At 43.7% G+C, this 27039-nt stretch overlaps 1 protein-coding gene across 1 annotated transcript in view; it reads right to left on the reverse strand.

The window, feature by feature from the left end:
* Positions 1-1573: 1573 nt before the first annotated feature.
* Positions 1574-27039, reverse strand: part of Ehf (ETS homologous factor) — a 39454-nt gene continuing 13988 nt past the window's right edge. Inside the window, exons 2-9 of the mRNA XM_052183102.1 lie at positions 21470-21569; positions 17166-17411; positions 14487-14549; positions 12034-12102; positions 11862-11930; positions 6191-6253; positions 5003-5198; positions 1574-4918 (exon numbers count right to left, since the gene is read on the reverse strand). Coding sequence (XP_052039062.1) covers positions 4819-4918; positions 5003-5198; positions 6191-6253; positions 11862-11930; positions 12034-12102; positions 14487-14549; positions 17166-17411; positions 21470-21566 — 903 coding nt within the window. The 5' untranslated portion in view covers positions 21567-21569 and the 3' untranslated portion in view covers positions 1574-4818. The remainder of the gene's footprint in view (positions 4919-5002; positions 5199-6190; positions 6254-11861; positions 11931-12033; positions 12103-14486; positions 14550-17165; positions 17412-21469; positions 21570-27039) is intronic.

The following is a 27039-nucleotide window of genomic DNA, read 5'->3' on the forward strand; positions in this document are numbered from 1 at the left end:
GGAACATACTCCAAAGGTGGCTGAACTGACATACAGAAATATGTCAGCATAGTTATTTCGTCAGCTCATGAAAAGATCACCTCATCCATATTTCAAAAGCTTTTCCTAAAAATTATTGTTTCATTAAGTGTTCAAAAGTGAATCATGAGGTCTTCTTTGACAGAAACAGTCCATCCCAAAAGATCTTGGCAAAGGGCTGTGCTTTCTATTTCTCTTATAGACCCACAGTGCATATCAACATAAAAAAGACTCCCAAGAAGTCCTATAGTATTCAGCCCTGGAAAACACAATTTAACTTAGAAATCCCAACATGCTTAAAAGAAGGGTCTTATGTGTGTATTAACCATAGCATCTGAAAAAAACTAGAGAAACAGGGCAAGGGCCTGGACTTTGATAGCAAACAATGCTAGACTCATTACTAGCTTGTGACTTAGAGAAAGTCAGTTAACCTTTTCACTATTTTGTTCAACAAAATGAATTAATGTATTACCAGCTTGCATTATATACACTACCAAAGCAATTAGCTAGTATTTATATTACACCTGTAGTGTTAGATGACTGAGTGACAGACTGTGGGTCCCGGGAGAAAGGTGTCATCATAGAGCAGAGCTCCAGTATTGAAAACATTTATGTGCATTATATTAGAAGGCTGAATGATGCTGCATCCCACAACTAAGAATGTACACCCAGCACCAAATGCTTTCCTACAGGTCATTCTTGGCACCACCACCATTTGAGGTGTGAATTGAAGCGTGTTATCCTTTGCATCCCTGACCTTAGGCAAAGTGAAGACTGGACCCTTCATGTGTGCCTCGGGGAGCTCTGTGTTCTGCTCTGCTAGACTTCTCTTTCATGATGTCCAAACATTGTGAGTCTATTTCTGCAAAGTCTATTTGCTGTTCATTAGATATGACAGTAACATGCCCACCTCTAGGCCTTTGCATTTGCTGCTGGATGTTTGGTATATCACACTTTTCCAGTCATCTAAGACTTATTCTCTTATAACTCTTACATTTTACCAAAATGTCTTTTCAGCCCTCCCTAATCTAGCCACACAACTCCGCTTCCTCTCATCCTCACCAATCTTTTTCCTTGCCCCACATTTCTGATGTGCTAGGTTTGATTTTCCTTATCTGTTTCCACCTAAAAGAACATAAGCTACATCAGAGCTGAGTATCTTTGTCTGTTTCATGCTCTATGTCTGGCACAGAACACATAAATGCCAACAAGTGGAGACTGGAAATATGGCTCCACAGGGAAGAGTGCTTGATGCTTTTGTGGAGGTCCTGGATTTGGTTTCCGGTATCTATGTTGGTACTCACAACCACCTGTAATTACAGTTCCATCAGACTTGACACCTCTTCTAGCTTCCAAGGACAGCTACACACACACATAGTCTACATTCAGAAAAACAGGCAGACACACGTGCACACAAAATAAAAAAAAAATCTTTAAAAAAAAGAAAACAACTGAGTGGTAACCAGATGCCGAAGTTATCCATGTTCTATTGCTACGTTTAGTTTGTAGGATGGTTTATCCCAAAGAAGGAAACACATCTCCAGCATGACCTCTGTGGTTTTTATTAGTGTTTTCTGGGACCCATCAAACAAACAAAATAGAAGTCTTTAATTAAACAGAAATTGTTGGAATTTAACAGCTTAAGGGGAAAGAGTTATGATTTTTAAAAAAAGTGGCAGAAGGGTTGTTGCCCACCAATTATCAACCCAGAAGCCAGATGACAAGAAGAATGAGATTTCTACAGATAGCTATAAAATGATTAATCTCAATTCAGCTAAACTTTGAAGTCTACATGTTTCAGAAGTTTGTGAGATACAGTTCCAAGAAGTTTGGTTTTCTTAGTGGTCTCCCTTATTCCAGAAACTGAATATGAGCCCCCAGCTGAGGATAAACTCACCTGTGGCACTAAGTTTGTCATTCTGGTGTCTCCTTCTCTTAGTCAGTGTTCCTCTGCAGGTCCAGATCATGTGACTTTTACAGTCTATATTCTCACATACACTCGTCACATATCTGGTGTTCTACTATGCACAAGGCATGCATAGGGGCCTTAATAAACTACCAAAAGAGAATGTAATTGCTTCCCCTTCTCACTGTTTTCCCTTTTCTTATATTTTTATACATTAAAAAAGAAATACTTGCAAAATGAAAATCTAACATGCGTGACTAACCTTATCAAAATGCCCTTAGCATATTTCAAAAAGGAAAAAAATAACAAAAAATGAAAACCAACCCCTAAATACTAAAACTGAAAATGGGTTTCTGCTTAAATAGCAATTGACAACATATAAACACATTTATAATCTTCATTGATTAAATAGGTCAAGGGTTCATTACTGGCATCTTGTAACTAGGTTAAGTCTCACAGTTCTTGAAAGCAACAGAATTCTCATCCAGCAGACACTGACGTGTGAAACCAAGCAGGCTGTTTGAATTTCTTTTCAGCACAGGTAGGAGGCAAAGAAGAGCGTCACAGTAAAATGTTCGCCTGAGAGGATGTCCTGGAAGGTTTGGTTATTATACTCTGTTCTGGAGAAGTGATTCACAACCCAGTTATGAATATGATTGATGGCTTCCCAGTCAGAGGAGTCTCCCAGAAGATAGATAGTCATCATCCATTCAGTGACTAGTTATCCTGTTGCATCCCAGGTATGAGGATAACAAAGGTGAACAGACATGGTCCCTGCCCTTGGAGAGCTTACAGTCTAATCAGCTGGGAACTTGAAGGAAGGCTCAGAGGATGAAGCTCATGGGCATGGTCTGCCCTGCTCAGCATCCTGAAGAACCTGTGGACCTATCCCTGGGAGCCAGGGCTTTGCTTAATGTCATCAAGTCCTATAGAGGCCTCAAATGATCCGAGTCTTGTGAAGAATTAATGGTTCATTACTTGACTTCAGTTCCCTTAGAAAACACTAATACAACACGTAGGAATATTCAAGGAGACTGTGGCAAATTAATCACAGATGAACTTTTTAACTAGGTAACTATCTTTTAAAGAAAGAGGTGCTTTTCTGCAGGACTTTCATGGGTTTTTTCCCAAACTGTGGTGGGAAACACACCACTACACCCCCAAACTGGCATAGCTGATTACCTAGAGTTCTCAAAATCATGAATAGCACATAGAAAACACCACAAATTCAAGCCAAGACAATAGATATGCAGAGAACTTAATACTCCAGCCTACTTAAATGGGAACTGGGTGCCAAAAAACTGCCACTCTCAGCAAAAATCATAATCTATTTATCTGTAGAACTGTTCCCACTGGCCCTCTCCAGATTCACCTACTCTCTGACAAGAGTAGCTCTATGATGAAGTAGCTGTAGGAAGAGTCAAACCCAGTTACAGGAATAAGAGAAAATGAACCCAGAAAAAGGTCCAGCCATCCTAGACCAACACTAGGGAAAGCCAGGGAAGTAAAAGCAAAGAGAAAACTGACAGATGCCCTAGAAACTTCACACACACATACACAGAGAGAGAGAGAGAGAGAGAGAGAGAGAGAGAGAGAGAGAGAGAGGCATACCATAGAGAGATATCTGTAGATTCTTCCCTTTGCATTTCCAAACATCTTCTCTTGCACTTCTCATACATTACTGCATTTATTTGACTTTGATTATCATGTGAAGCTCTGAAAAGAATCTCCTCCATCTATCTCATCCTGCTGTCCCTACTGTTTTAAAAAAAATAAAAATATATTGGCTTCAAGGTCTTGCTTTTGCTTTACTCTGTAGAGACTGGAAATCTCTACAGATTGCTCAGTTCAGAATGAATGACTGCTTTTATATTGGTGGTTCTCATTCAACGGTACTATTGTCCTCCTAGAGACATTTGACAATATCTAGAAACACTTCAGATTGTCACAGTTACAAAATGCTGACGGAGGTCATGAATATCGCTACACATTTTACAATGCTCAGTACAACCACAAAGCATGACCCAGCCCCAAGTGTCAACTGGACCCATGGAGAAACCTTGAACTACAGAGATACAAGACAGACTCATCAGTCATTTCCTGGCCACCATTTTCCTGTCCCACTTGGTTTTCAATATTTGGACTGAACTCTAAATAGGTAGAAGTGGCTGCATGTGGTAACTGACTTTTACTCAAACATTCAAGGGTCAAGGGGTTACATGAAAATCGTCGTGAATGAGGGTAAACTCTTCTCCTGCCATCATTCTCATGTACTTAAACATTCCCAGTCCTGTGACGGTGCCATGACTATAGGCCACTCTGGATTGTCAAAGTCCCCACTCTCTACTCACTTTCTCCCAATTCAAGTCAAACTTCCCAGCATCTTTTGGATTGGTCCCACCAATCTGAGACCCTGGACTTTGTCCTACCTACCCAATCCCATTTCTCTTGAGGAGGTCATACAGATGCTTAGATACAGAGAATACATTGCCTTTCTTTTCTAAATCATTTTACATTTGAAAACATTTAATGCCCTCATTTCCTATCCCTTCCTCTTAGCAAGAAGCACAAGGCTGCAGGCCCTGCTGTTCTTGGGGGTAGAAAAGAACATCACCAAGAGGCAACAGCAAATCCAACCACATACAGCTTCATAGTTCACAGAAAACTGTGTACGTTTGTTCCCCACATAGGACATACTTCTTCAAAGTAACAAAATAAATTTTTTTTTTATCAACTGTAGTGTTCCTTCTTCCTGTCAGAAGTAGATTTTCTTTGTCCCTTCATGGTACATAAATATCACAGAAAAGTAGTCTTTGAAATATTTACGTCCGGTTCTTCATTGATCATAATCCATTTGCTGTGTGTTTTGGTTTGTGTCCCAAGGGTTGGTAGCCTCAGTTCTCATTTTCTCTCCATCCACGAGCATTCTTCCCAAACTTATAGACCAGCCGTCGTCCATCCACACGTTCCAGGATTTCTCGTTTGTAGTAATATCTGTAAGAGAGAAATGGATAAGCCTGAGGCTGCAGGGAGCACCTGCTCTTGGCCTTGCCATGGGAAGAACTTGACGCAGCTCACCTCATAGCCCGGCTGAGCTTCTCGTATGTCATACTACTATTGTTTTTCTTTTTTCCCCACAGCTGAGCCACAGCTTCTGACTTCAGGAACCTGAAGATGCCTTCGGAACGGTCTTCCCATTTGATCAGCCCCGGGTTCTTGTCTGGGCTCAGGAGAATGTCTCGGATGAACTCCCATAAATGAGTGCCTCGTGGATCTGATGGAGAGCAGGACACAATGACTTAGCAGTGGTGCAAATCAGAGAACAGGATGGAGAGAAGAAGAATGTGGAGTGACAGCCTCTGCCTTGAGACATAACCACCAAACGGTCCTTTTAGAGTGAACAACTAATATAGTCGGGCAGTGGGGAATCTCAGAGGCTTAACTAATGCTACATAATTGACTACTAGCAAAGCCAGGACTAAAGAATCACTGTTAACATTACATTGAGGTCTAGTTGCCTCTAATTATTCTTCACAAATGGCCTGGGCTTCATCTCAGACAGCAGCTGTCCATTTCCTAGCACCTCATTTGGTTAAGTTACTCTGGCCTCACAGCTGTGCTTCAGCCAAATGGCATCACTAGAGCACTCGGAGTCTTAACTCCAAGAACATTGTATAGAGAGGGGTTGGGGAGCCAACTTGAAATCTAGGCAGCTCCTGGAATTTGATTTTACTCTCAGGAGATGCATGTCATCTCCCCTCCGCCATGCCACTCCAGGGGCTCTAAGAGTTCACTTTTATGGCAAAAGCTGGAGAACAGAGAGGAAAGCTGTCCCAAGTCTCCATCCTTTCTAGATTTTACAATCCCAATGCTCCTCTGTGCCCCTCTACCCTGTGTCTCTGATAGTCCAGATATGTTAATAAGGTTTTATTCCTGGGAAAAATCCAAGTCCCAGAGAGCAGAGTTGAGTATTAAAACATCCGCCGTGTCTGGGGACAAGAAAGGGGGGCTGTACCTCAGCCACCCCTTTCCATCTTGCTCCTTGTGCCATTCTTGTTTTTTCCTGGACAGAGGAAAACCTTTAACCTTCTGCCCACAAGTTCTTATCCATTTAGTGTCATAATTTTAGAGAAAACACGATGAGGAAGAAATCTCCCAGAAGCCCCACTTTCAGAAACAGCCATAAAGAGAGTCACCTTGATAGAAAACTAGTACCACTTAGAGGTAAAGGAATAGAGAAGAAAGCAACGTGGTCTGGGGACTTACTGTGCTTTTTGGTGTGGGACTTTACAGGGTGGTCTTGCTCCTTTTTCATATCAGGTGACTCTGCTAAGGAGAGAAGTAAGAACACCTCAGTTTACATATTCCCTACAACTATCGTTCTCATACACACACTTGGCTAATATTCACTGAATACCCACTGTGTGCCTGACACTGTTGGCTGTGTGGCAGTGCCAAAACAGAGAATAAAGGCTGTGGAGAAAAATAATGCTGGATAAGAAATGGGGATCGATATGTATATATCATTATCACCACCACCACCACCACCACCACCATCATCATCATCGTCATTATTAGAAAATTCTGTGATAAAGGAACCTGAGAAATGTGGGGGAGTCGGCATGCAGAGAACCCAGGACAAGCTTTGCATAAATGCGGATAGTAGGTGTAAAGTGCCTCAGGTCACTGTGCACTAAGTCTTTACACAGAACAGGAAGACGCCAGTGTGAATGTGAACAAGAGGCAGAGAGATAGGAGCTGAAGGCTGGCCTCTAATGCCTTACACTCTCTTCTGCTTCATTCTGAGGGAAACAGCAAGCTATGGAAAGATTTAGGTCATCTAAAGGATGTTTTTATAACATAATACAAAAATGTAAACACTTATAACAAAGAAGGATAAGTTTCACACCAGAGGAGTGCCAGTTTTTTGGCATGCAAAGATACATTTTAATCACCTTGACAAAGGGGCCATTGAGTGGCCTGAGCTCAGCACAGAAGGCCACAGTGGACTATGGAAACACAGATTAGTTTAACAAATGACTCTTTATGGTAATTCTTTCTCTGTCTCCATAGATGAAGAGACAGAGACAGCTCTCTGATGTAAAAATCTGTCTTAAAAAAAAAATCCAAAACACACTTCATGTTCTCAGGTACATATGACAGGTTGAAAAGTTTAATCCCAGTGAAACAAAAGTTGAACGATGAAGGCTAGAGACCAAGAGGGGACAAGAGAGATGGCAGGAGGTGACACTCCACAAAAATGTAGTTACTCTGGAGGAACAAGGCCTATTGTTCTGCCAGCCAGTAGGATGAAAATATAATGCTTGGTGATTTATTACATAGCTTACAAAGAACCAGGACTAAGAAGTCCCAAGGTTCCCAACACTCAGATGATGAACATTTAAGAGTTAGAGATGCTAGTGAACTAATGCGTCTGACTTAGTTATCACTTATTATATACAAATACCAAGCTGTCACAGCATGGCCCATAAATATACTGTTATTATGGATCAATTAAAGGAGGTGGAGCTGGAGAGATGACTCAGCAGTTAAAAGCACTTGTTGTTCTTTCAGAGGACTTGAATTTGGTTCCCAGCACCCACACAATGGTTCATTACTCTCTGTAACTCTAGATCTAGGAGACCTGATACTCTCTTCTGACTGTCATGAGCCCCAGGAACACACATGGTGTGTGTGTGTGTGTGTGTGTGTGTGTGTGTGTGTGTGTGTGTGTGAAGTGTATATGTGGGTATTTCTCTATATCTGTGTGTCTGTGTTTGTATATGTCCAAGGTCATCTCAGATGTTGTGAAGACCATTGTTGATCTTACCCCAAGCCCCATAATCAACAGATAGCCAATTTTAATATAAAATAGTCCCTAAACACAAGTCACTCCTTAATAGAAATTAAGCAAAACTGTATCTTCTTGTGATATAGCAGAGCTTCCTAGTCTAGGGTTCTCTGGTAAGGTCTTCAACAGCATTCTAGATGCATTAACAATGTGTGCACAGGGAGGGGCCCAGGCTTGAATCTGATAGAGGAAGTGACTATTCTATTTCCAGTTAAAGCAATTAAGAGGACTGGAGATATGGCTCAGTGTTAGAGCACTTGTATAAGGTCTGATCCCCAGCATCACAAGTACTAAAATGATACAATAAGATAAAATAAAATTGTTAAGAAAACTACTAATTATTGAGTTCTTGCCATGTGCCAGGTACCATACTGAACATTTTACATAGTTTATCTCATGTCATTCATACAATAACAATATGAAGTAGGTATCATTATATAATTCATATAAAAACACTATGAGGTTAGTACTATTTTAATTCACAGTTTGCATCTATAGAGTATTCGAGAAATGGCCTGAAGTAGAGCCAGGCTGAAAATATTAATGGTTGGATCCCAGAAGTTCATAATTCTTTCCTAAAGGGAAGCAACTTGGTCACACAACACAGTTCTTGAATGCCTTCTGAAGAGTCCATCCACTTCTACAGTGCGCTCATCAACAGAAAACAAAGCAGCCATTCCTGTGCCCTGGCACTGCTCTTCCTGGTGTGTGGTGCTGATGAGGGCCCCTCTGCTCATCAGATCCCTGAGTGCCCCACACTTCCACATTCCCAAAGCTATGGGAGGATGAGAAGATGAATTAAACAAAAAAGAAGCTCCCCATTCCCAGTAAGAATTTCTCTCTTGGCAAGGATGCCAGCAGGGCCTGGCCCTACGTGGCTTTCCCTGAAATTCAGAAGGACCGATACAAAGAACTGGAAAGGACACCTCTTGGCCCCCTGCAGTTCACAGGGCAAGGTTGCAACACCCCACCAGGACATGATGACATTAAAATAGGTCTGGCACCCACCCCGGCTTCCCAGTGATACATCACCCTGACAGGGCCACGTTGTTCTGGAGACAAAGAATGGCATTTACCCAGCAGGCCACAAGAAAAACTCATTTTCCAATGAGATCCAGGAGGGAACAGGGCCATGATTTCAGAGCCAGGGATAGGTTCAGAAAAACACATTTCCTGGCACACTAGCCTCAGTCAGAAAATGAGGACTAACAACCTTTGGGGTTATGGTATCTTTAAGAACTGAGTGAAATCCCAAATGTTCTCCCCCAGAAAATGCAAGTGTGTTATCCTAATGGAATTTGACCAGTCATTTCAGGGATCCCTGGCTCATTCAGGGGGTTCACAGACTCTAGATTAAAAGATGAGGAAAATTCTACACACACACATACATGCATGCACACACACATATATGCATACACACACACACACACACACATACACGTTCCTATCATCACATGGGAAAATAAGTAATCCTGGGCAAAAAAGATGAATGTTTCTTTCAGATATTTTTCTCTTGCCAATAGGCAGAGGAAGCCACACAAATCCTACCAGCCTTAGCTCTAAAGCCTTTTCATCCAGAAGCTCATTTACTACAACTGCCTCTCTCCCGCCCCCTTGTCCTCCCCACTGCCATAAAATAAAAGCTACCTTTGAAGTAGCCATGTAGTCAGGTGATTCATTTTTATAGAATAATGGTTAGCTCTACAGAGGTTGTCCAGCCTGGCTTTCCCTTGTTTCCCTCCCAGACACTTGGGGTCAAGGTGTCCGTGGGTCCAGATGGAAGCTGTAACACGCCCCAAGTTTGCAGTGTAAGTGGGAGCCTATGCCTTCAGCCTTGCTACTTCGCAAGAGAGCAGAGATTAGGTGGATTTGCATATGAGTCAGCTGTGAGCCATTTCTTTACGGGATATACAAATTTCAGTATTCTAATAGACCGGGCCACCCTAGCTGGAGGCTCAACAAGTCAGTAGATAAACACATCAAGCCTGAGTTGGCATGACTGGCTTCAGGACTATTGAGCAGATCAGAATACTGGTGGCAGCCATTTCATGGAATGGGCAGATAAAATAAATCAAAATGAAGCTAGCTTCCCCGCTGGCACTATCAATGAGACCATCGGTTGACATAGGGCCTCGCCTTAGCTCAGCTCAAACTTGCATGAAAGCATAGAAAAACATTTAACAGCATCTTATTTTATAGGAACTTGAAATGGCAAAACTAGGACAGATGGTAAAGGTCTTTGGGGTCATTCTAGTTCCATCCAGTAGAGATTAAACTATTCTGGAAGAAACTGACTTGTGTATGGTTGCAATGACTACCCTACCAGACCTAAAACTCCAAAGAATCCACCAACTACAGAGTTGATTTTTTTTTTAAAGGAAACTAACTCTGATAGAGGGCTTGGATTAGCTGTCTCATTTTCTAGCCTGTTACGAAGGCAGGTGAAAATGAGGGCAGGGGTGGGCAGGAAGTGGAGAAGCAGATTTGTAAATTTCATTTTAAGGACCATCCAAAGCCATGATAGATGGGTCCAGAAGACAGCATGCAGGCATAAGCTCCTACCTTGAGCCCCTACTGTTCTGAGATCCTAGAAGATGTAAGGCAGGAAAAAGGGAAGCATGCCTGGATGTGAGGTGGCAAGGCTGTGACTTCCTAAGAGTCTGGGGAACTTAAAAACCCTGGAGGCTCTCAAAGCAGTTAGTTCAACTTTATCATTACTTGACATCTTTTGTCACATGTTAAAGACCCAACAGGAAAGACAGGGAAGGTGACAACTACCGGAAGTTGGAGTGGAAACTAGAGGGTGACTTGGGTAAGATTTCCTCAGCCCTGAAGCTGCTTGTTTTCTCTAGGTAGGTCTCATCCATTGCCACAGAAAATTATCCAGATGGACGGTTCTTCTATAGTGGCATATGTCTTCCTTCCTGATTTAACACTTCAAGGAATACACAATAAGGGCTATGTGGGGGTTGGGAGGGGGCTGCTTCAGATTGCAACCATAATTCCCAAAGTGCTTAAACTAGCTCCTAGTTCTCACATTCAAGGGACCTGGCCTGCAGAAAACTTCAAACTAAAAGCTCTGATTAGTTCAGTTCACACAACATATTCAACTAAAGCAAAAGATGATAGAAAGTTACTAAGTCCACACTTTCTTTCACACAGACAGTGCTCATTTCCAGTTCTGTCACCACCCCCAAGGTCAATTCCTGCAGAACACTTCTGATATGAGGTCTCAGCTTCACAGACCCAAAGAGGTCTAGAAATGGCCAGGGCAAGGGAACAACACAAAATCTATTGTTCAACTAATTCTTAACAGCACACATATAAATGCATTATTGTCTGAAAGCCCTCTCCCAGACCCAATCCCAATGTACCAACCTTGCTGTATGTAACCTTTGACAAAACATCATGGATGACACCTAGTCATATCCAGTCATAACCCATGCACCCAATGCAAAAATAGTTGACGAAGGGCAGATTCTCTGATTATATAGTGCTGATAGGTCATCAAGATTAGGCTTCATGTGGATGTGGGAAGGGGGTGGATATGGGAAAAGGGTGGATGCGGGAAGGGGGTGGATGTGGGAAGGGGATGGATATGGGAAGGGGGCTGCTATTGAAGGCCTGTTGTCCAAACTTCCAACTCATTCTATCTGTAGACCACGCCCATGGGTCCACAGGTGTTTTGAGTTCTCTAAAGCCAAACATACTACAGAATGTATGTTTGGGATGCAAATGAAAATTAAATCTAGCCTTCTCCTGAATTTAAGTACAAATAAATATACCAGGTTTATCTCCAAAGCAAATTTATGTTCAAAATAAAGGAACCTCAAGGAGCATTTATTGTCTCAAGAGACTAGTGAAGCGGAGTGATAGAGATATCGCTTGGAGGAATGTGAGCTGATAATCTTTAGTGTATGGCTGGCTGGGAAGCATGACTGCTCATGCAGATGACAACTCAGTTCGTTCCCTGGCTTTTTAATGAGAAAGGCTCGGGTGAGGTAGAAATGTGGGTGGTGGTAAGTTTTATTGATAATTAGTAAGCCCAGGCAGAAGGCAAGCCCAGCCCATATCTGGACAACTTACCAACAGGAAGGTGACTGGAGGTTGTCATGGAGATCTGAGCCCGGCAGAAAGTCTTACTGTCCAACAGATCTGCAGGAAACAGAAAGGGAAGGGGGCATTGAGAGACCCTCCTGATGACACATGGCATTGAGGCAGAGTGTAAGAGGCCTTTCAGAGTCAGGGAGGTAGTTACCTACTGTGCTACCATAGCTGGGGTCATAGAGATAGTTTTCTTCTTTCCATGAGTTCATGATGGAAGGATCTACAAGGGATAGAGAATGGGGAACATCAATAATTGTTATCCCTGCGTGCAAGAATTCTCATTTTAGGAAGAATTCTCATTTTAGGTGGCTGCTCATCTAAGAGGTATGGGGAAAGGAAGGGCAGCCAAGAGGAGGAGTAAGAAAGACGCCACTTCAATTATCTGCTACTTTGTAACAATGTCAGCCCCCCTCCTTTTTTTTTTCCTCCAAGCATCATGAGAATAGCTTTGTTAATGTCCTCACCATGTGATCCGCCCTCATTACATTTCAGGCTGTAGAATCCTATCCTAGACTAATTCTCATTTTTTCTAGAAATTGCTCCAGCCTGGCTGTCCTCACTTGACATCCTACCATATAATCACCAGGATAATTTTAGTCTAGAGTGGAAGCAAAGCTTTGTTGGAGATGAATAAATGTATAATAATGAGTTAATGAGCATTCTTCTTTCTTGGGGAATTAGTGTGTTTCTTTCAGAAAAGGCCAGTTTTCTCACAATTCCTTCACTGCTGAAATTCAGAAGAGTAGTTCCCCTTAAGTTGAGTGACAGCCACAGCCATCTGGGCTTTCTTCGAGTAGCTTAAGGAATGATATAGAATTCTCAAAATTCAAGAGAAGGAGGAAAATGTTACCAAATAACAAAAATAGTTTTTTATGGGTGGGCCTTTGCTTTATCTCTGGGAGAAGCTGAAGTCGCCTCCTCACTCCTCCTCACTCCCTGCTCCTTCTCCTGTACGCTGTGTCTCAAGAGTTAGTCCAAGTGAGACACACACTTCAGCTTTTCGATCAGAAGGAAACTCCCTTCCACCCACTCCAAGTAAGCCTAACTCCCACACAATCATCAGATCCAGGCCAGCTTCCAACATAAGCATTCTCCTTTCAGGCTGGCCAAGAGTTGATGCTCCCACCTTCTTCTTGGCATCGAGTTCTTGGCCCCTACTCTGGGCTGCTTTGGTTTTCCTGATACCTAGGTTCCACATGTGAGGACCAGGATGGCAAGTTACTGGCTGATCTCTGTCTTGTTTTTAATAGCACAAATGGTATAAAACCTGACTCACTGGCTAAGTCCTCCTGTTTATGACATGGGGATTTAGCTGGTATTTGAACTCACAGATAAGTATTTGGACACTCCAAACCCAATGTTTTGGGGTTACGCCCTCTGTCCTTGTTGGGTCACCTTGTACATCTGTTGTTGTCTCTAAAAACATCCTCCAGAGAGGTTTGGGGGTGGTGGCCCCTCTGAGTCTATTCTCCCCATTTCCCAGGGTGGACCTTCTCCACCCTGGGGCTCAACCTTTCCAAACCAGCCACACAAGAATGTCCGGACGGTCAAGGAGGATTATCAGCTTCTTTGGGGGCCTCTCCAATATCACCCTGGCCCTTACAGTGGGGCTATATGTAAGGCCAAGGCCATTATCTAAGCCAAATTGTAATCTGTCTCCAGAACTTGGGCAGGCCTACAAAACACAGAGCACCCAAGTCAAAGGGCAGGCCTAGGAAGCCCTAATTAACATGTTTAGCAGCTATTTTTTTTCTTTAATTATGGTAGACCAAGGCCCTTATAAAAGATTAAATAACTACATGGGCTAATTTTGGTGCCAAGTGACTCAAAATTCACCCCTAGGTCAAGTTCTGTCCTTGACCACTGCCACATAATCCTCAGGGAGACCTGAGGCAAAGTTTGTCAGCCCACGTGATGTATAATCTATCTGACATGGTCATAAGGAGTGACCCAGAAGCAGTACTACCTGCATGATTTGTTTTGTTTGCTTGGTTGGTTTTTGCTTTATTTTGTTCTGTTTTCTGTGCCCATGAAGTTTGGGGTATAGAGGAAAGGAACCAAAAATGAATGCAGACATTATGAAACTATAGACTTTTCTCAGATCCCAGGCAGGATCTTTCAAATAGAAATGGCCTCAAGATGGAGATTGCCCTCTATAGCCACCTTTAAAGGTCCCTGTGGAAGCTCACTGGGGCCCAGGCACTATGCTGCCTACAACATCAAGGCAGTAGCTCCATCCTTTTGAAGTTCACTCCCATGAAAGGTGGGAGAACAAAGACTCAATTTCTCTCCCTTTGCTTTTCTGAACCCAGCCTCACTCTTTCTGGGAAGGAAGCCCACCTTAGAGTCTTGGATCTGGATGGTGCTATAACTGGCAGAAGAACTTAAGGTGCTACTAGCAGCAGGACAGCTCACCACACACAGTAGATGAGACGAAATTGGTGGCCACTGGTCCCAAGGGCAAGGAAGAGGCTTACAGCAGAGTGGTCCATTGGAGGCAGGGACGTGACCTCCATGGATTCCTCTTTGCCACAGTCTCCTGTTCTCCCTCCCCTGCCTCTCCCCAGGGCTCTACCTGGCTGAGCTGGCTCCCCCAGCACTCACCAGTTTGTTCAGTCTTGACAATGACATTGTGTGCGGACTGGAAAAGGTCACTGCTGCATTGGCCTGTGAAGGACAGATGGCAAAGTCAGACAGAGTTAAACAGAGCTGGCTCCTTTGAAGAGCGCCTGCCATCCTGCTGCCTTCCTTGTTTGCCTGTGGGAGTCTCCCTGGTGAGCCTTGGCACACCAAAGCCTGGCACCATCTCTGACCCCAGAAAACCAGTAGTCCAGGGCACCTGCACGAATCAGATCTTCTGGTGATATAAGTAAAGAACATCATAAACTAGAAGGCCATCTTCTCCAATACTAGGAGTTGGAAGGCATTTGCTTGTCTAGGCTGTTTCCTCTGTAAATTCAGGGGAGTGAAGTGGGTAGAGTTCCTTAGATGAGCCCTATGGTACTTTCTCACACTAAGATATCATATGAAATGGAAGTGAAGATGCATGGAAAGGCGTTTTAATTCTCTAGCATTGAAGTCTTTGATCTTAAACTCGGTCAACCCCACCTTTATTAGATTCATCTTTGAGTCTCATCTGGACAAAATGGGTGTTCCTATACCTGTGCCTTCAGCACTCACACACATGGTTCATGCCATATAACCTTATCTTTGTTTTCAACTCCTCTTGACTATGATGTATAAAGGCACACATATGAGTCTAGTGATTTTCTTCCCCATAGGGATCACCAAAAGTTCATATTTCTGACCTTCAGTTCTCCCATCTTTAAAATGGGCATGGCATTTTCCCATAAGAATCAATTAATGGTGTAAATATATTCATAACAAATGTAAACTAATAGAATATGTGTAGAAATTCAAACAGAAGCCCAAACTGGAAACTCCTACCATTTTGCACTCACAGGCAAGAACAACAAGACCAAACAAGTAGCAGAAGGTCAAAGATGACCAGCACACCTCCCAGGCCTCCCTGCCTCAGGTTTGAGTCAGAACAAAGTTTTCCAGGAGTAGACATAATTAGAGGTAGAACTTCTAATTCTTCAAGTATATGTCTGCTTGTCGAAAAGATTCCTGAGGGTTATTTAAATAAGAGAGCCTTTTTTTGTTTGATTCTAGAAAAAACAAAACTGGGTAACCACCACCATGAGGTAACTAAAAAGAAGAGAGTGCCAGGGTACCAGATAAGGTCATCCAAAATGGCATGATGGTGGCCAGCCATAGGGCTCTAGGGCTCACATCTCCTGAACCCTAGTTACTTGTCAAACACAAGCTTTGCTGAGACATAAACACATTTTCCAATGGGTCAACTCTGTGTGTGTGTGTGTGTGTGTGTGTGTGTGTGTGTGTGTGTATGTGTGTGTGTGTATGTATGTGTGCACTGTCACCATGGACAATTTGCAAGGTGATCTCCATATGAGGGTGAGACCTGAGGAGAGAGCCTTGAGGTTTCGGGAAATATTCCAGAAATGACTGCAGAAACAGCCTGTGTGTATCCAGCCCACTCATTCTGTTTTCAGAAATATTTTTATTATGGATGTATTTTTAAGTTTCTATTTGTTTATTATTTGGTATTGTGTATGTCCTCATGTGTGTGCCTCTGTGTGTAAGTATGTGCACGTGAGCACAGATGCAGTGTGGCTCATCATAAGTGTTGGATTCTCTGAAATTGAAGCTACAGGAGCTTGTAAAACCCCTAATGTGGGTGCAGGAATCAGTTCTGCAAGAGCAGCGCATGCTCTTAACTGCTGAGCCACCTCTCCAGCCACGTTCTATGCATTTAAAGGAAAGGGGAGAGGTAGGGCTAGCCTTCTCTCCTCCAGATACACAGATCTAGTTTCACTAGCTTTCTTAAATACACTGGACTCTCATTTTAAGAACCTGGGTCTAGGGTCGGTGTGCTAATTCATTCCTGTAATCCTAGAACTTGGGAGGCTAAATAAAGAGGATTTTGAGTTTAGGGGCAGTCTGAATGACAGAATTCAAGGCCAGCTATATAACCGCAAAATCCAATCCAATCTCAAGATAACAGGACAAAACTTTTTCTAATTAAAAATTTAAAACTTAGGTCAATTATTTTTTCTTTTTAAAAATTATTTTGTTCTTATTATTGATGATCTTTAACAAGCAAATGAATGGCTAAAAACGAAGTTATTAGACTGTCAGAAAATTTAAAGGAGGGCTGGATAGATAGATGGCTCAGAAGCTAAAGGGTCTTGATGCTCTTGTAGAGGATCCAGATTCAGCACCCAGTGTCCACATGGTAGTTCACAACCATCCATAACTCCAATTCTAGGAGATCCAACATGTTCTCTTCATGAACACCAAGGACACATACAGAACAGACACAAGCACATGGGTAAAACACTTCAATGCCTCAAGTATATATACTTGATATATATATATATATATATATATATATATATATATATATATATAGATAGATATATATACACACACAATGTAAAGGAAAATCTTGTCTTACTGTGACAAGTATCCTGTGGATAACTCAGCCTGCACTATCTCTCTAGAAATGAAGGTAGCCACAGGAAGAGTTTCATAAGTGTTTCAAGGGATTAGACACATACCATACCCAAGGCTTTGCACCTCTCCTCTCCTCTCTCTGCTACTCCCCTGTCCTGGGAATCGGTGCTTTGGGGTTGTGACTCCTGTGAGCAGCCCAGCCAGCTGCGGCAGCCCTGCCCTTCCCAGGCACTGCTCACTCACCGTTCCACTTCAGATGCTGCAGGTTGTTGTAGAGCAGCTGCCCAGCTGAGCCTGCTGCCCTCGTGAACTCCTGCAGGCTCATGCTACACAGGTGCTCTCCGCTGATGTCGAACTCCTGGAAAGGGATGCAGCTAGCGTCCAGCTGGTTAGTGTCCAGGAGGTGCTGCAGCCATTCCCATACCTGGTATTTGGTCCAGTACTGTGGGTGGATTTCATGCCACTGGCCTCCAAAAAAACCGCTGGAAACTGCAAAATAGGGCACGACCCTGTGAGTGACCCCTGCTTGTGCCTGAGTGGTCTCAGGCACAAGAGGCATGGCTGTGTGTAATGTAATGGGGACCATAACCATCGCCCCTGCCCTGTACGAGCTGAATACAGGATGTGCTCTGGATAGCAGGTTTCTAGCATGTGGGGGGTTTACCCGGTTGTGTCAGGGCATTTTCATATTCTTCCTAGTGTGGTGTCCATCTCTGAATACTAGATAATACATGACATCTGCAGTACTCTGAGCTCACTCTACCCTACCTTGAAAGAAGTGCCAACGTGAAAGAGTTGGTTATAGTTTCATCTACTTTCTAGATGATTGTACTCATGCAAATACATTAACTTTGCCAGAACACCTAATGAATACCGAAAACCTCCCTTATATAATGCCATATTTGCATATAACCTATACATTTCCCACTGTATTTTAAAATCTCCAGAGTAACTACAAGGCCCACAACAATGCAAATGCTCTGTACATAGTTAATGTTGGATTGTTTGGAAAGTAATGACAAAAAAAGATTTTGTATTTGCTCAGTTCAGATGCAGTATAGGGGGGGTGTACATGTGTTTGTGTATATACAAGTGCACTTATATGTGTATTGAGTGGGTGTATGGAGACCAGAAGTCACTATCTGGTGCTTGGTGTAGCTCTCCATCTTATTTTTTGAGACAAGGTTTTCTCACTGAACCAGGAGTCACTGATTTGGTTAGACAGGCTGGCCAGAGAGATACAGTGATCCATCTATCTGCCTTCCAGTGCTGGAATTACAGATGCAATCTACCACATCTGCCTGGCTCTTAGGTAGGTACTGGGGACTCTGAACTCAGATTCTTATACTTTCCCAGCAAGCACTTTAGCCGAGGGCACTCTCTCCAGCCCCCCAGATGCATTTTTTAAATTAGAATTTAGTTGGTTCTGTAGGTGTGGAAACCTGGGGTGCAGAGGCCTGAGGATAGTTCTCTCTCCCACTCGTTTTTCCTCTTATACACACACACACACACACACACACACACACACACACACCCCACAGAGAGAGACAGAGACAGAGACAGAGATAGGCAGAGACAGAGAGACAGAGATAGGCAGAGACAAAAGCTGACATTCATCAAATACAGGTCATTTTCAACCAAAAACGGAGCCTTCAACTAAGCTTCCTTTTCTCTGATGGCTTTGTTCTTCCCTGAGGTGACACAATCCACTTGCTGGCTGTGTGATGTCCCCTCACCCTGGCTGGTGACTGTAGCTGCTCCAACACCTGGCTGACACTCAGTGTTCTTCAGTAGCTCCCAACTATTCCCTGAAATAAGATCTAGAACTGCTTTTGAAGCGACCTGTGTCCTCTGTGGTTTTTTCCTGTGCTGTCTGTCCTCAGGCCCCTTTTCTCCCTCCCCTTTACCACTGCTGCGTTCCCGGCTCCCTGTCTTTTAAACTCAGAGCCACCACCCTTTCCCTAACTTTCTTAGAGAACTGAGCCTCCAGGACTCAAGCTTGTGATTTCTCTCAACGGCACCTGTCATGTCTTGCTTATCTTTATAGATCTCAGAGTCCTGGCTTGTTCTACTTTGAAAACTGTGTGTCCAAGGTCATGGACTCCAATCTTTCTCATCTTCATATATCCATAAAAACTCCACTGGAGCCACAGTGGAAGGTCACTACATAATCAATATGACTCTGTTTCAGCTGAAGAGCAAATAGTGCAGGAATATAGATATGCATCGTGATTTGGATAAAGATGTGAAGTGCATTCCGGTGGGTAAACTGCTGAACATGACAGATGTTAAAATTCTATGCACATGGCTACCTTGCGCTCACTGAAGACAACTGTACAGAACTGACCCAATTTGAGTACTCACGGCTACTCCAAATTCCAGAAGCCACGGCAGAGCCATGGTCATAGGATAGCATTCTGTGAGGAAAATGTATTTACAAGGAAAATACAGTCCCTTCAAAATCACGCTGGCTAAGTACTTAAAACTTCGGCACAACTGCAAACACCAGCGACTCTGCTTCCATGCAAATCCCAATCCAGTAGGTATGGGCTAAGGCCTGAAGTTCTGCATTCTTGGTGAACTTTGCTATGCTGCTGCTGCTGCTGCTGCTGCTGCTGCTGCTGCTGCTGCTGCTACTGGACTGTAGAGTGACAAGAAGATTCAGGACTCCATTCCCACAATGCCTGGGATCTAACCCTTTATCCCATCCAGAGGAAGTAAGTGAAGCAGGGAAGGTCTCAGGCAATCTCATTTTTCTCCCCCTTCAGAATCCAGCCTTTGCTTCCAGAGCTCAGAGGCAACAACACCAAGAAGTCACGACCAGTCGGGATATCAAGGTGATGGCCACTGATACCTGCCACTCACAGGACAAGCCTCATGACTTCTATCTTACAGCCAAGCAAATGCATCCCCACAGCCTCCCCTACAGAGGACAGCAACAGAGCAAGGGGAGTAAAGACCGGGAAAATGTAGTCTAAAACTTGAGGTACACAGAAATTCTCCTGAAAAATACCAAGTTTATGGTTGATGTTTCTAAGTCCTTATTACTATTTTTATTATTATTGTATCTTACATGTGGTACTGTTTAAAGATGAGAACTGTTGTTGTTGGCCAATGGCCTCTATTCCTAGAATAATCCCATTGCTATATACAGTCCTGGGATCCTCTCTCCTGTGCACTCAATGTGAGCCTAATTACACATAGTTTCTAATATTCTATTGAAATCTGAGAGAGGAGAGACAGAAGTTGTCTAGTAAATGCCTCCCTCCTCAGGCAGAGAATCATCAGAATCCCTCATGTCAGGGAAACTGAAAACCCAGTGGGTTCTGTTCTCTACCATTCAATTGTCTTCTCCTCCCCTCAGTCTTAATAAAGACCAGGGACCTCCAGAGTTAAATAAGTAAAAGTGACATCTGAATTGTACTCTCTGCTGAATCTACTTTCTCCAAAGCAAAGAGCAAGACGATGCCTGGGGCATGCCAAGACTTTCTGTTCTCTTTAGATTTTTTTTTTCTAGTTCCCCACCGAAAGTTCGAGGTCACCACAGAATATGTAACTGTCTAGAAAGGACAGCAGTTTGAGGAGACAAGTAATCTAAAACAGGAAGTCCCCCTGTTCATGTTTCCTGCCCTGCTTGGCTGGGACTCCAAGTTAAAAGAGGAGCACCGCATGGACCAGCCACTCTACAGAGACTGTCACCCTGTCATTACCCTCACTCTTGTTTCTCAAGCACTTCCCTCTGACGGGACACATCTGCGTGTTCAGGTGAGTGTGAACAGCAGTGTCTCGGGGGGATTAGTAGCAGGTGAGCGGTACACTGCCAGCAGCCCAACTGTGCTGAATGCCTTCACAGTGAAACACAGGGCCCCGATTTAGCTTTCACTGTGAGCCATAGGCTGGATCACCAGACATTACCTCTAAGTCTTGTCACCAGGTCCTCCTGCTGTGAGTCAGGATGTTCCAGAGTAAAGCACTAGAAGACAATACCTGGTTTCTTGACCAATCTCTTCCTTAAACTTGGAAGTGACCGTAAACAAGAAATCTCTCTCTCTCTCTCTCTCTCTCTCTCTCTCTCTCTCTCCCTCCCTCTCTTTCTGTGTGTGTGTGTGTTTTTTAAATACACATGTGTGTACTTGTCTACACACTCACCTCCCTGATCCTATCTTGATATCCCAATGAAGCACTACTGAAAACTTCAACAAGGAGTCTCCCATCCCTTGGGATATCTCATCTAACACCTTTACTGCCAACCCATATCGTTACATTTTGGAAGAAGATGGTGGTCTATCTCAAATGGGCTTTGGCATAGAGCCCTGAGGCCCACAGAGCCCTTCAGTATTAAAAGTTTCCTCCTATGAGAAAGTGTAGATCAGTGGTAGGGTCTATGATTAGGCAAGACACTGGGTTCAGTTATCAGGGAGAGAGAGAGAGAGAGAGAGAGAGAGAGAGAGAGAGAGAGAGAGAGAGAGTTGTTCCTAGCCTCCATGTAACCCATGGATAAAGCCTGAGTTGGAAACGAAGGAAGATGAAGAGAGGCTAGGCCTTACCGTGGCACGTGGGGTAGCCGTCCGCCCAGGCCGGCTGCTGGTGAAGGAGGTTGTTGGCTGGGTCGAGATTCATTACACCACTTCCTTCCAGAATCATGATCTGCAAGGGATCAAACAGTCCTTTAATCTGTGTCTCTTAGACAAATGTCACTGGAGAGTGCAGAACATGGAGTTCATTTGGGAAAGAAAGAAACACAAAAGGGAAAAAAAAAAGGAACGTGCCCTTCCACCCATTGCCACAGCCCTTTCAGCAAAAGCAAAACTCATGGCAATTAAAATTTTCCAGGTTCAATTTTCATATGCATGAGGCAAGTTTTTACAGCCACCCATTCATAAATGAATAATCTCTGATCAGAAACGAAGCCGGGAGGAAAACACAATGCCTGCTTGCAGGGCAAGCCTGGCCAGCATCCAAGTGCTTCACAAAAGTGAAAATACCAGAGAGGTTTTATTTGAGGTGGAATTTTGATCAGTGAAATCTCAGACCTAGCCTCTGTGTGAGACAACGTTGTGAAGTCCCCACACGAGTGGCTTCCACACTTAGGGATGAGGAACATTACCTCAGTGCCCAGCTCTCCTAGGGGTCAACTGGTTATCTGAGCACATCCATACAATCTAAGTAGAGCTCCTTGAGCTCTTTGGCTCTGGGCGAAGATTAATAATCCTTTGATTTCTATGACAGACACTTCGTCTTTCTAGTACAGAAAACTAAGATTTTTGTGTTCTGCTAAAACAGTATAACTAGCATCTCTTCTGATAGAGACCTGGAAGATCCAACAGGCATTGAAATCACGCTCAAGACAAGTTCCTTGGCCTCTCAGCCTTGGGACCCAGGAGAAGAGTTTTCATAGAGAGCCAGTGTGGAACGTTGGAATGATGTAAAAATTTTACATCTCAGAAAAAAAAATCCATTAACATTTATGATGTGCTAACTCCCAACTGAACACCCTCCAGACTCTGTTAGAACCCAGGAGTGTGTGCAATCACGGGGGCGGGGGAAGGCTTTTTCTAAAGCCTAGTAAGTCTATTCATGGTATCTCCTTCCTTACATTTTATCTTAGCTGAAAGGCCGAGTATTACCCCTCATCCTTTATAAAATGATGCAGTGTGGATAACCACAGACCATGAATGGTTTTTTTGTTTTGGTTTTTTTGTTTGTTTGTTTGCCCTATTTCAGGGAAATTTTACATCCTCAGGAGTTACCCATGTTAACAGAATGGTCCTTCCCCTCAAAATATCATGCACAAACACATGCACATGTGCACACACACACAGGGGCACATGTGCCTAACTATACTTCGGCTCCTCTACTTGGTTCTGTGTAGAAACTTATCGAGAAAAGATATACAACCTTGAAAAAGCTTAAAATACACCCATACATTCATTTATTCAGCAAAGGCTCATCAGCCTGATAAAGAGCTATAGGTCCCAAGGACAGAGCAACACTTAGTTAGGGGTTGAACTGGGCCAGACAACTCTTGTAATTGCTGACCTTGTGGTCACCGACGCTTGGTGAACAACACATTAGCCTGCACCAGGCATGAGTGGAAAGTGAAGAAGCAGCCAGAGTAGAAACAAGAAAGACAATTCACATAGAGGAGCTTGGGGGGACGCACAGGAGAGCTGGAGTCTCTGTCCTGGTACCTACAGGAGAACTCTGAAGCCAGGAGAGCAGGAATTCCTCCCTGCTCTCCCACTTGCTAGCCTGAGTGAGTGTGAACTCCCACGGGTTACTCAACATCTCTCTTAGCCCTCCTCAGTTCCTGTATGTAAAAATGCAGATGATCACATCTAGCCTGGACACTGGTTAGAGATCAAACACCGGTCTGCACTTGTGGCACTTGGCACAAGGTCAGACATAGTTAAGAGAAACCACTGTGAGAAAAATGGCTACCTCTGTGGATAACCTGGACTCAAACCAACCCTCAGCCTACATTTCTCACTCCAAAAAGGTAAAACTGATTCTCCAGCCCCCTTTCAGAAACCTTTTTCATTCTCACCTTGAGAGAAGGAAAACCAATCAGATCAAACCTTCCTTTCACACAGGAAGGGGGGCATTCTCTCTCCTGGCTTTTTAGAACAACTCTCCTATGCTAATTCATCCTTCAGGGGCTTTGAGGCAGAAGAGAGTCTGTGAGACTCAGAAGGCAGCCAGGGAGGGCCAGAGCCCAGCCCTGGCTTCTGTTTGCTCAAGGCTGGGTTTCTCCCTTGGCAGGTTTGCTCACCCACAAGCAGTGGAAAGGTTACTTTTTAACCCCGAAAGGGTTGCAGCTCAGAGCCCAGCCCTGCAGCCTCAGAGGATCCGCAGAGATAGGCCTCCTAGGAATGATTCCCAGGGCTTCCCTACAGGGTTGGATTCAAAGTGGCTGTGGTGGGGACAAGAACTGCTGGATCCAGTAGGTGCCTCCCTTGTTCCCAGTTCAGGGATTTGTCCTCCACTTTCTAAGAGAAGGCGGGTGGTATAGGGAGGGGCTGGACCCACTCTTCAGAGTTGAGAAGGGAACAGAAACTCTAATTCCTCTGCTCACTGTACATGACGCTAAGCTCTGTATCCATCTGGCCCAAAACTTCCTGCACCTCACTTACCACAGCTGTACAATGGGCAAATCACCAAACTCAAAACCTAAGAAGAATCACCTGACACTGTTTATGTGAAGATCTTAGACAGTCGCAAGTTCACAACAAGAACTGGGGCTGAAGAGGTGGCTCAGCAGGCAAGAACACCTGTTGCTCTTGTAGAAGACCCAGATTTAGTGACCAGTACCCGCATGGTGGATCACAATACCCCTAATTCCAGTTCCACAGGATCTGGTGTGCTTTTTTTTCTCCTCCTCAGGCATCCGGCACAAACAACAGCTGCATATACATACGTGTAGGCAGAACACTCTCACACATACACACATGAAAAACAAATCTACAAAAAGTTTAATAAGAAGCAGCATAAAAACATTTTTTAAAAAGAATTTGGTGTCTCGGGCCACTTCTCAGCTTCTAATCAGGCTCCTTTCCTTGGAGCGCACGTCGTTTCTCGACACACTCGCCTGGAAACTTCCATAACTATTCCCAACTTACAGAGAAGCGTTTGGGACTACTTTGGGGTCCCCGGTTGTTTACTCCCCCTCTGCACCCCCTCAAACCCTCCTCCCTTCTAACACCCCCTTCCAGGGGAAAGGAAGCAGCATAGTGAGGGGCCCTTTTTACAGGGCCCTTTAAATGGTTACCACTCATAAAAAAGTTTATGTGGCTTAACCCTTAGTGAGTCAGAGTTCATCGGAGCTCCCCCAGGCTTGTGAGTAGACACAGTCCTGGACCCCGACAGCAGCCATGGGAGGCACAGAAGGCACTTTGGGTAGACTAGCCTAGCCAAGTGTCTTTGACCACGTCTACTCTCTTCTAGGTCCAGCTTTTCAAATATAAAATATAGACATTTGTCCTCCAACAGCCTCTCAGGACGGTTGAAGAGATCAAATGAGATAATGGATAATAAATGTGCCTTGAGAACTATAAAAAAGCCCAATTACAACCAACGTACCCACACCCCCGTGTACTAATATAGACTTCCCATGCTGTACACTGATTGGTTTCTAGAGTATAAAAAGCTACCCTTTTAATTAAAAGGAGCAAAGATTATTTAGGGCTTGTTTTCAGCTCCCTACTTTGCCTTCAGCGTAGCTTTCTTTAAAAAAAAAAAAAAGTAATATTAAATGTGTGAAATCAAGTCTAGCATCTGCAGGACCCCAGTGAGGCTCCAGACTCCATCTGGCTCTGTGACTTTGAATCTATTCCTCATTCTGAACACAGGCAATGATGAGGTTGAGAGGCAGGGCACCTTGATTTGCTAAACATAAAGAAGAGCTTTACACAGAGCAGATAATACAGTGGCTTTAGAAGCGTCCAAGTCCAGTGCATGGCATGTATATAACCCAATTTAAAAGTAGCCCTAGCCGCCTTTTCTTTAAATAGCAAGTTTCAAGATGTTGCTATAACATGTCTCACCTGTGCTGGGACTCGATCTACACATCAGAGACTGAGAGGGGCTTCCTGTGTCCTGTGTACAAGGTGACCTGGACATAGGACTCCTCTCTGTCCTCAGCCTGAGGGTTGGATGCTGGTAGTGCTGTCAGTGGGCAGGGCAGGGGCACATTGGCTCAGATCCTCCTCATGCCAGAAAGTGCCTGATAGGAGTTTCTCAGCACTCCCACAACCAAAATTTGGGGCTGAATGATTCTTTCTTGAAATTTCTAATTAAGGCCTAGTATACATGCATATTTTGGAGGGTGCAGTCTGGCAATTCATACATGTATAAAATATATAATTAGTATTTCCTCCTTTCCAACTTAGTCATTTGCTTGCATTTGGAATGCTTCTGCCCCAGTTGCTTTGAAATATATAATGAATGATTGTAGACTGTGGTTACACTATTGTTCTGAAGGACACTTGAGCTAATTCTTCCTCTAATTGCATTTTGTGACCTGCTAACCTTTTCTGCTCTACCCCATTTCTTACTCCTTTCCTAGCCTCTAACTTCACCATTGTCGCTTCTTCTATGAGATCATTATTTTACCTACCACCAAGGAATGGCAGCAAACATGCAGTGTCTGTCTTTCTATGTCCAGTTTATCCCTCACCGTGATGCTCTCCAGTTCCATCCCCATTGCCACAAGTAACAAGATTCCATCCATTTCATGGCTGAATACTAGCCTATTGCATATATGGACCACATTTTCTTTACCCAGTCATCTGTCAAAGAGCCATTCCTAGGCCTACTGTGAATCCTGTTGTAAGAAACAGGAATGCAGGTAGAGCTGAGGCATTCCTTGTTGTGGAAGTCGTCACATACAGATAGGGTATGCAGCAGCACCCATGGTTTCTACTCACTAGATTCCACATGCTGGAAGCTCTCTCTCTTTCTTTTAGAAAGAGCAAAGTCACCCCTGGTTGAGAAATATGTTTCGAACTAAAGCCTGTAGAGGCATTGGATAGGGAAAACAACATAAGACGCTAAGATGCTAACTACAGTGCCTTCTGAGCTTACATGATGCCCTGGGACCATGATTCCTCTAGGAACTCCATCAAACGCTCCCTTCTCTTCCAGAGGATGGCCATCCCAGCCACCACACACAGACTGGACCACTTGGGGAAAAACATACAGCAGGTATGGAACACTTGACCTGACTAAAATTTGAGAGTCTTAGATTTTTGCTGATGGTAGGGTAGCAGGGGATTTTCACATGGGAGAAGGCAAGGTCTAGCCACAGAGATGGAATCTTTATGGCTCTGAGCTAGAAAGACGTGTTCAAGAATATCAGAAGATTCCGACTCAGCTCAGGTTACTGTATTTCCAAGATGGTCCTTAAATGCCAAGGGTCACGACACATGCCGTGAAGGTTGAAATTTTGACAGCCATGTGCATTATGAGGAAGTATTATCTTCCTTACAGCTGATGAAAGGTAGAGGTTACAAAAGTAGACAAGGATGTTTGGAAAGGACTCAAGCATCATACATGCGGCCAATGTCTAATATTAATTAGCTCTTAGAATGAATCTCTTAAGCTGGAAATTGGCTGGCTT

This window comes from Apodemus sylvaticus, chromosome 5, assembly GCF_947179515.1.
Source record: "Apodemus sylvaticus chromosome 5, mApoSyl1.1, whole genome shotgun sequence".
NCBI classification, from domain to species: Eukaryota; Metazoa; Chordata; class Mammalia; order Rodentia; family Muridae; genus Apodemus; species Apodemus sylvaticus.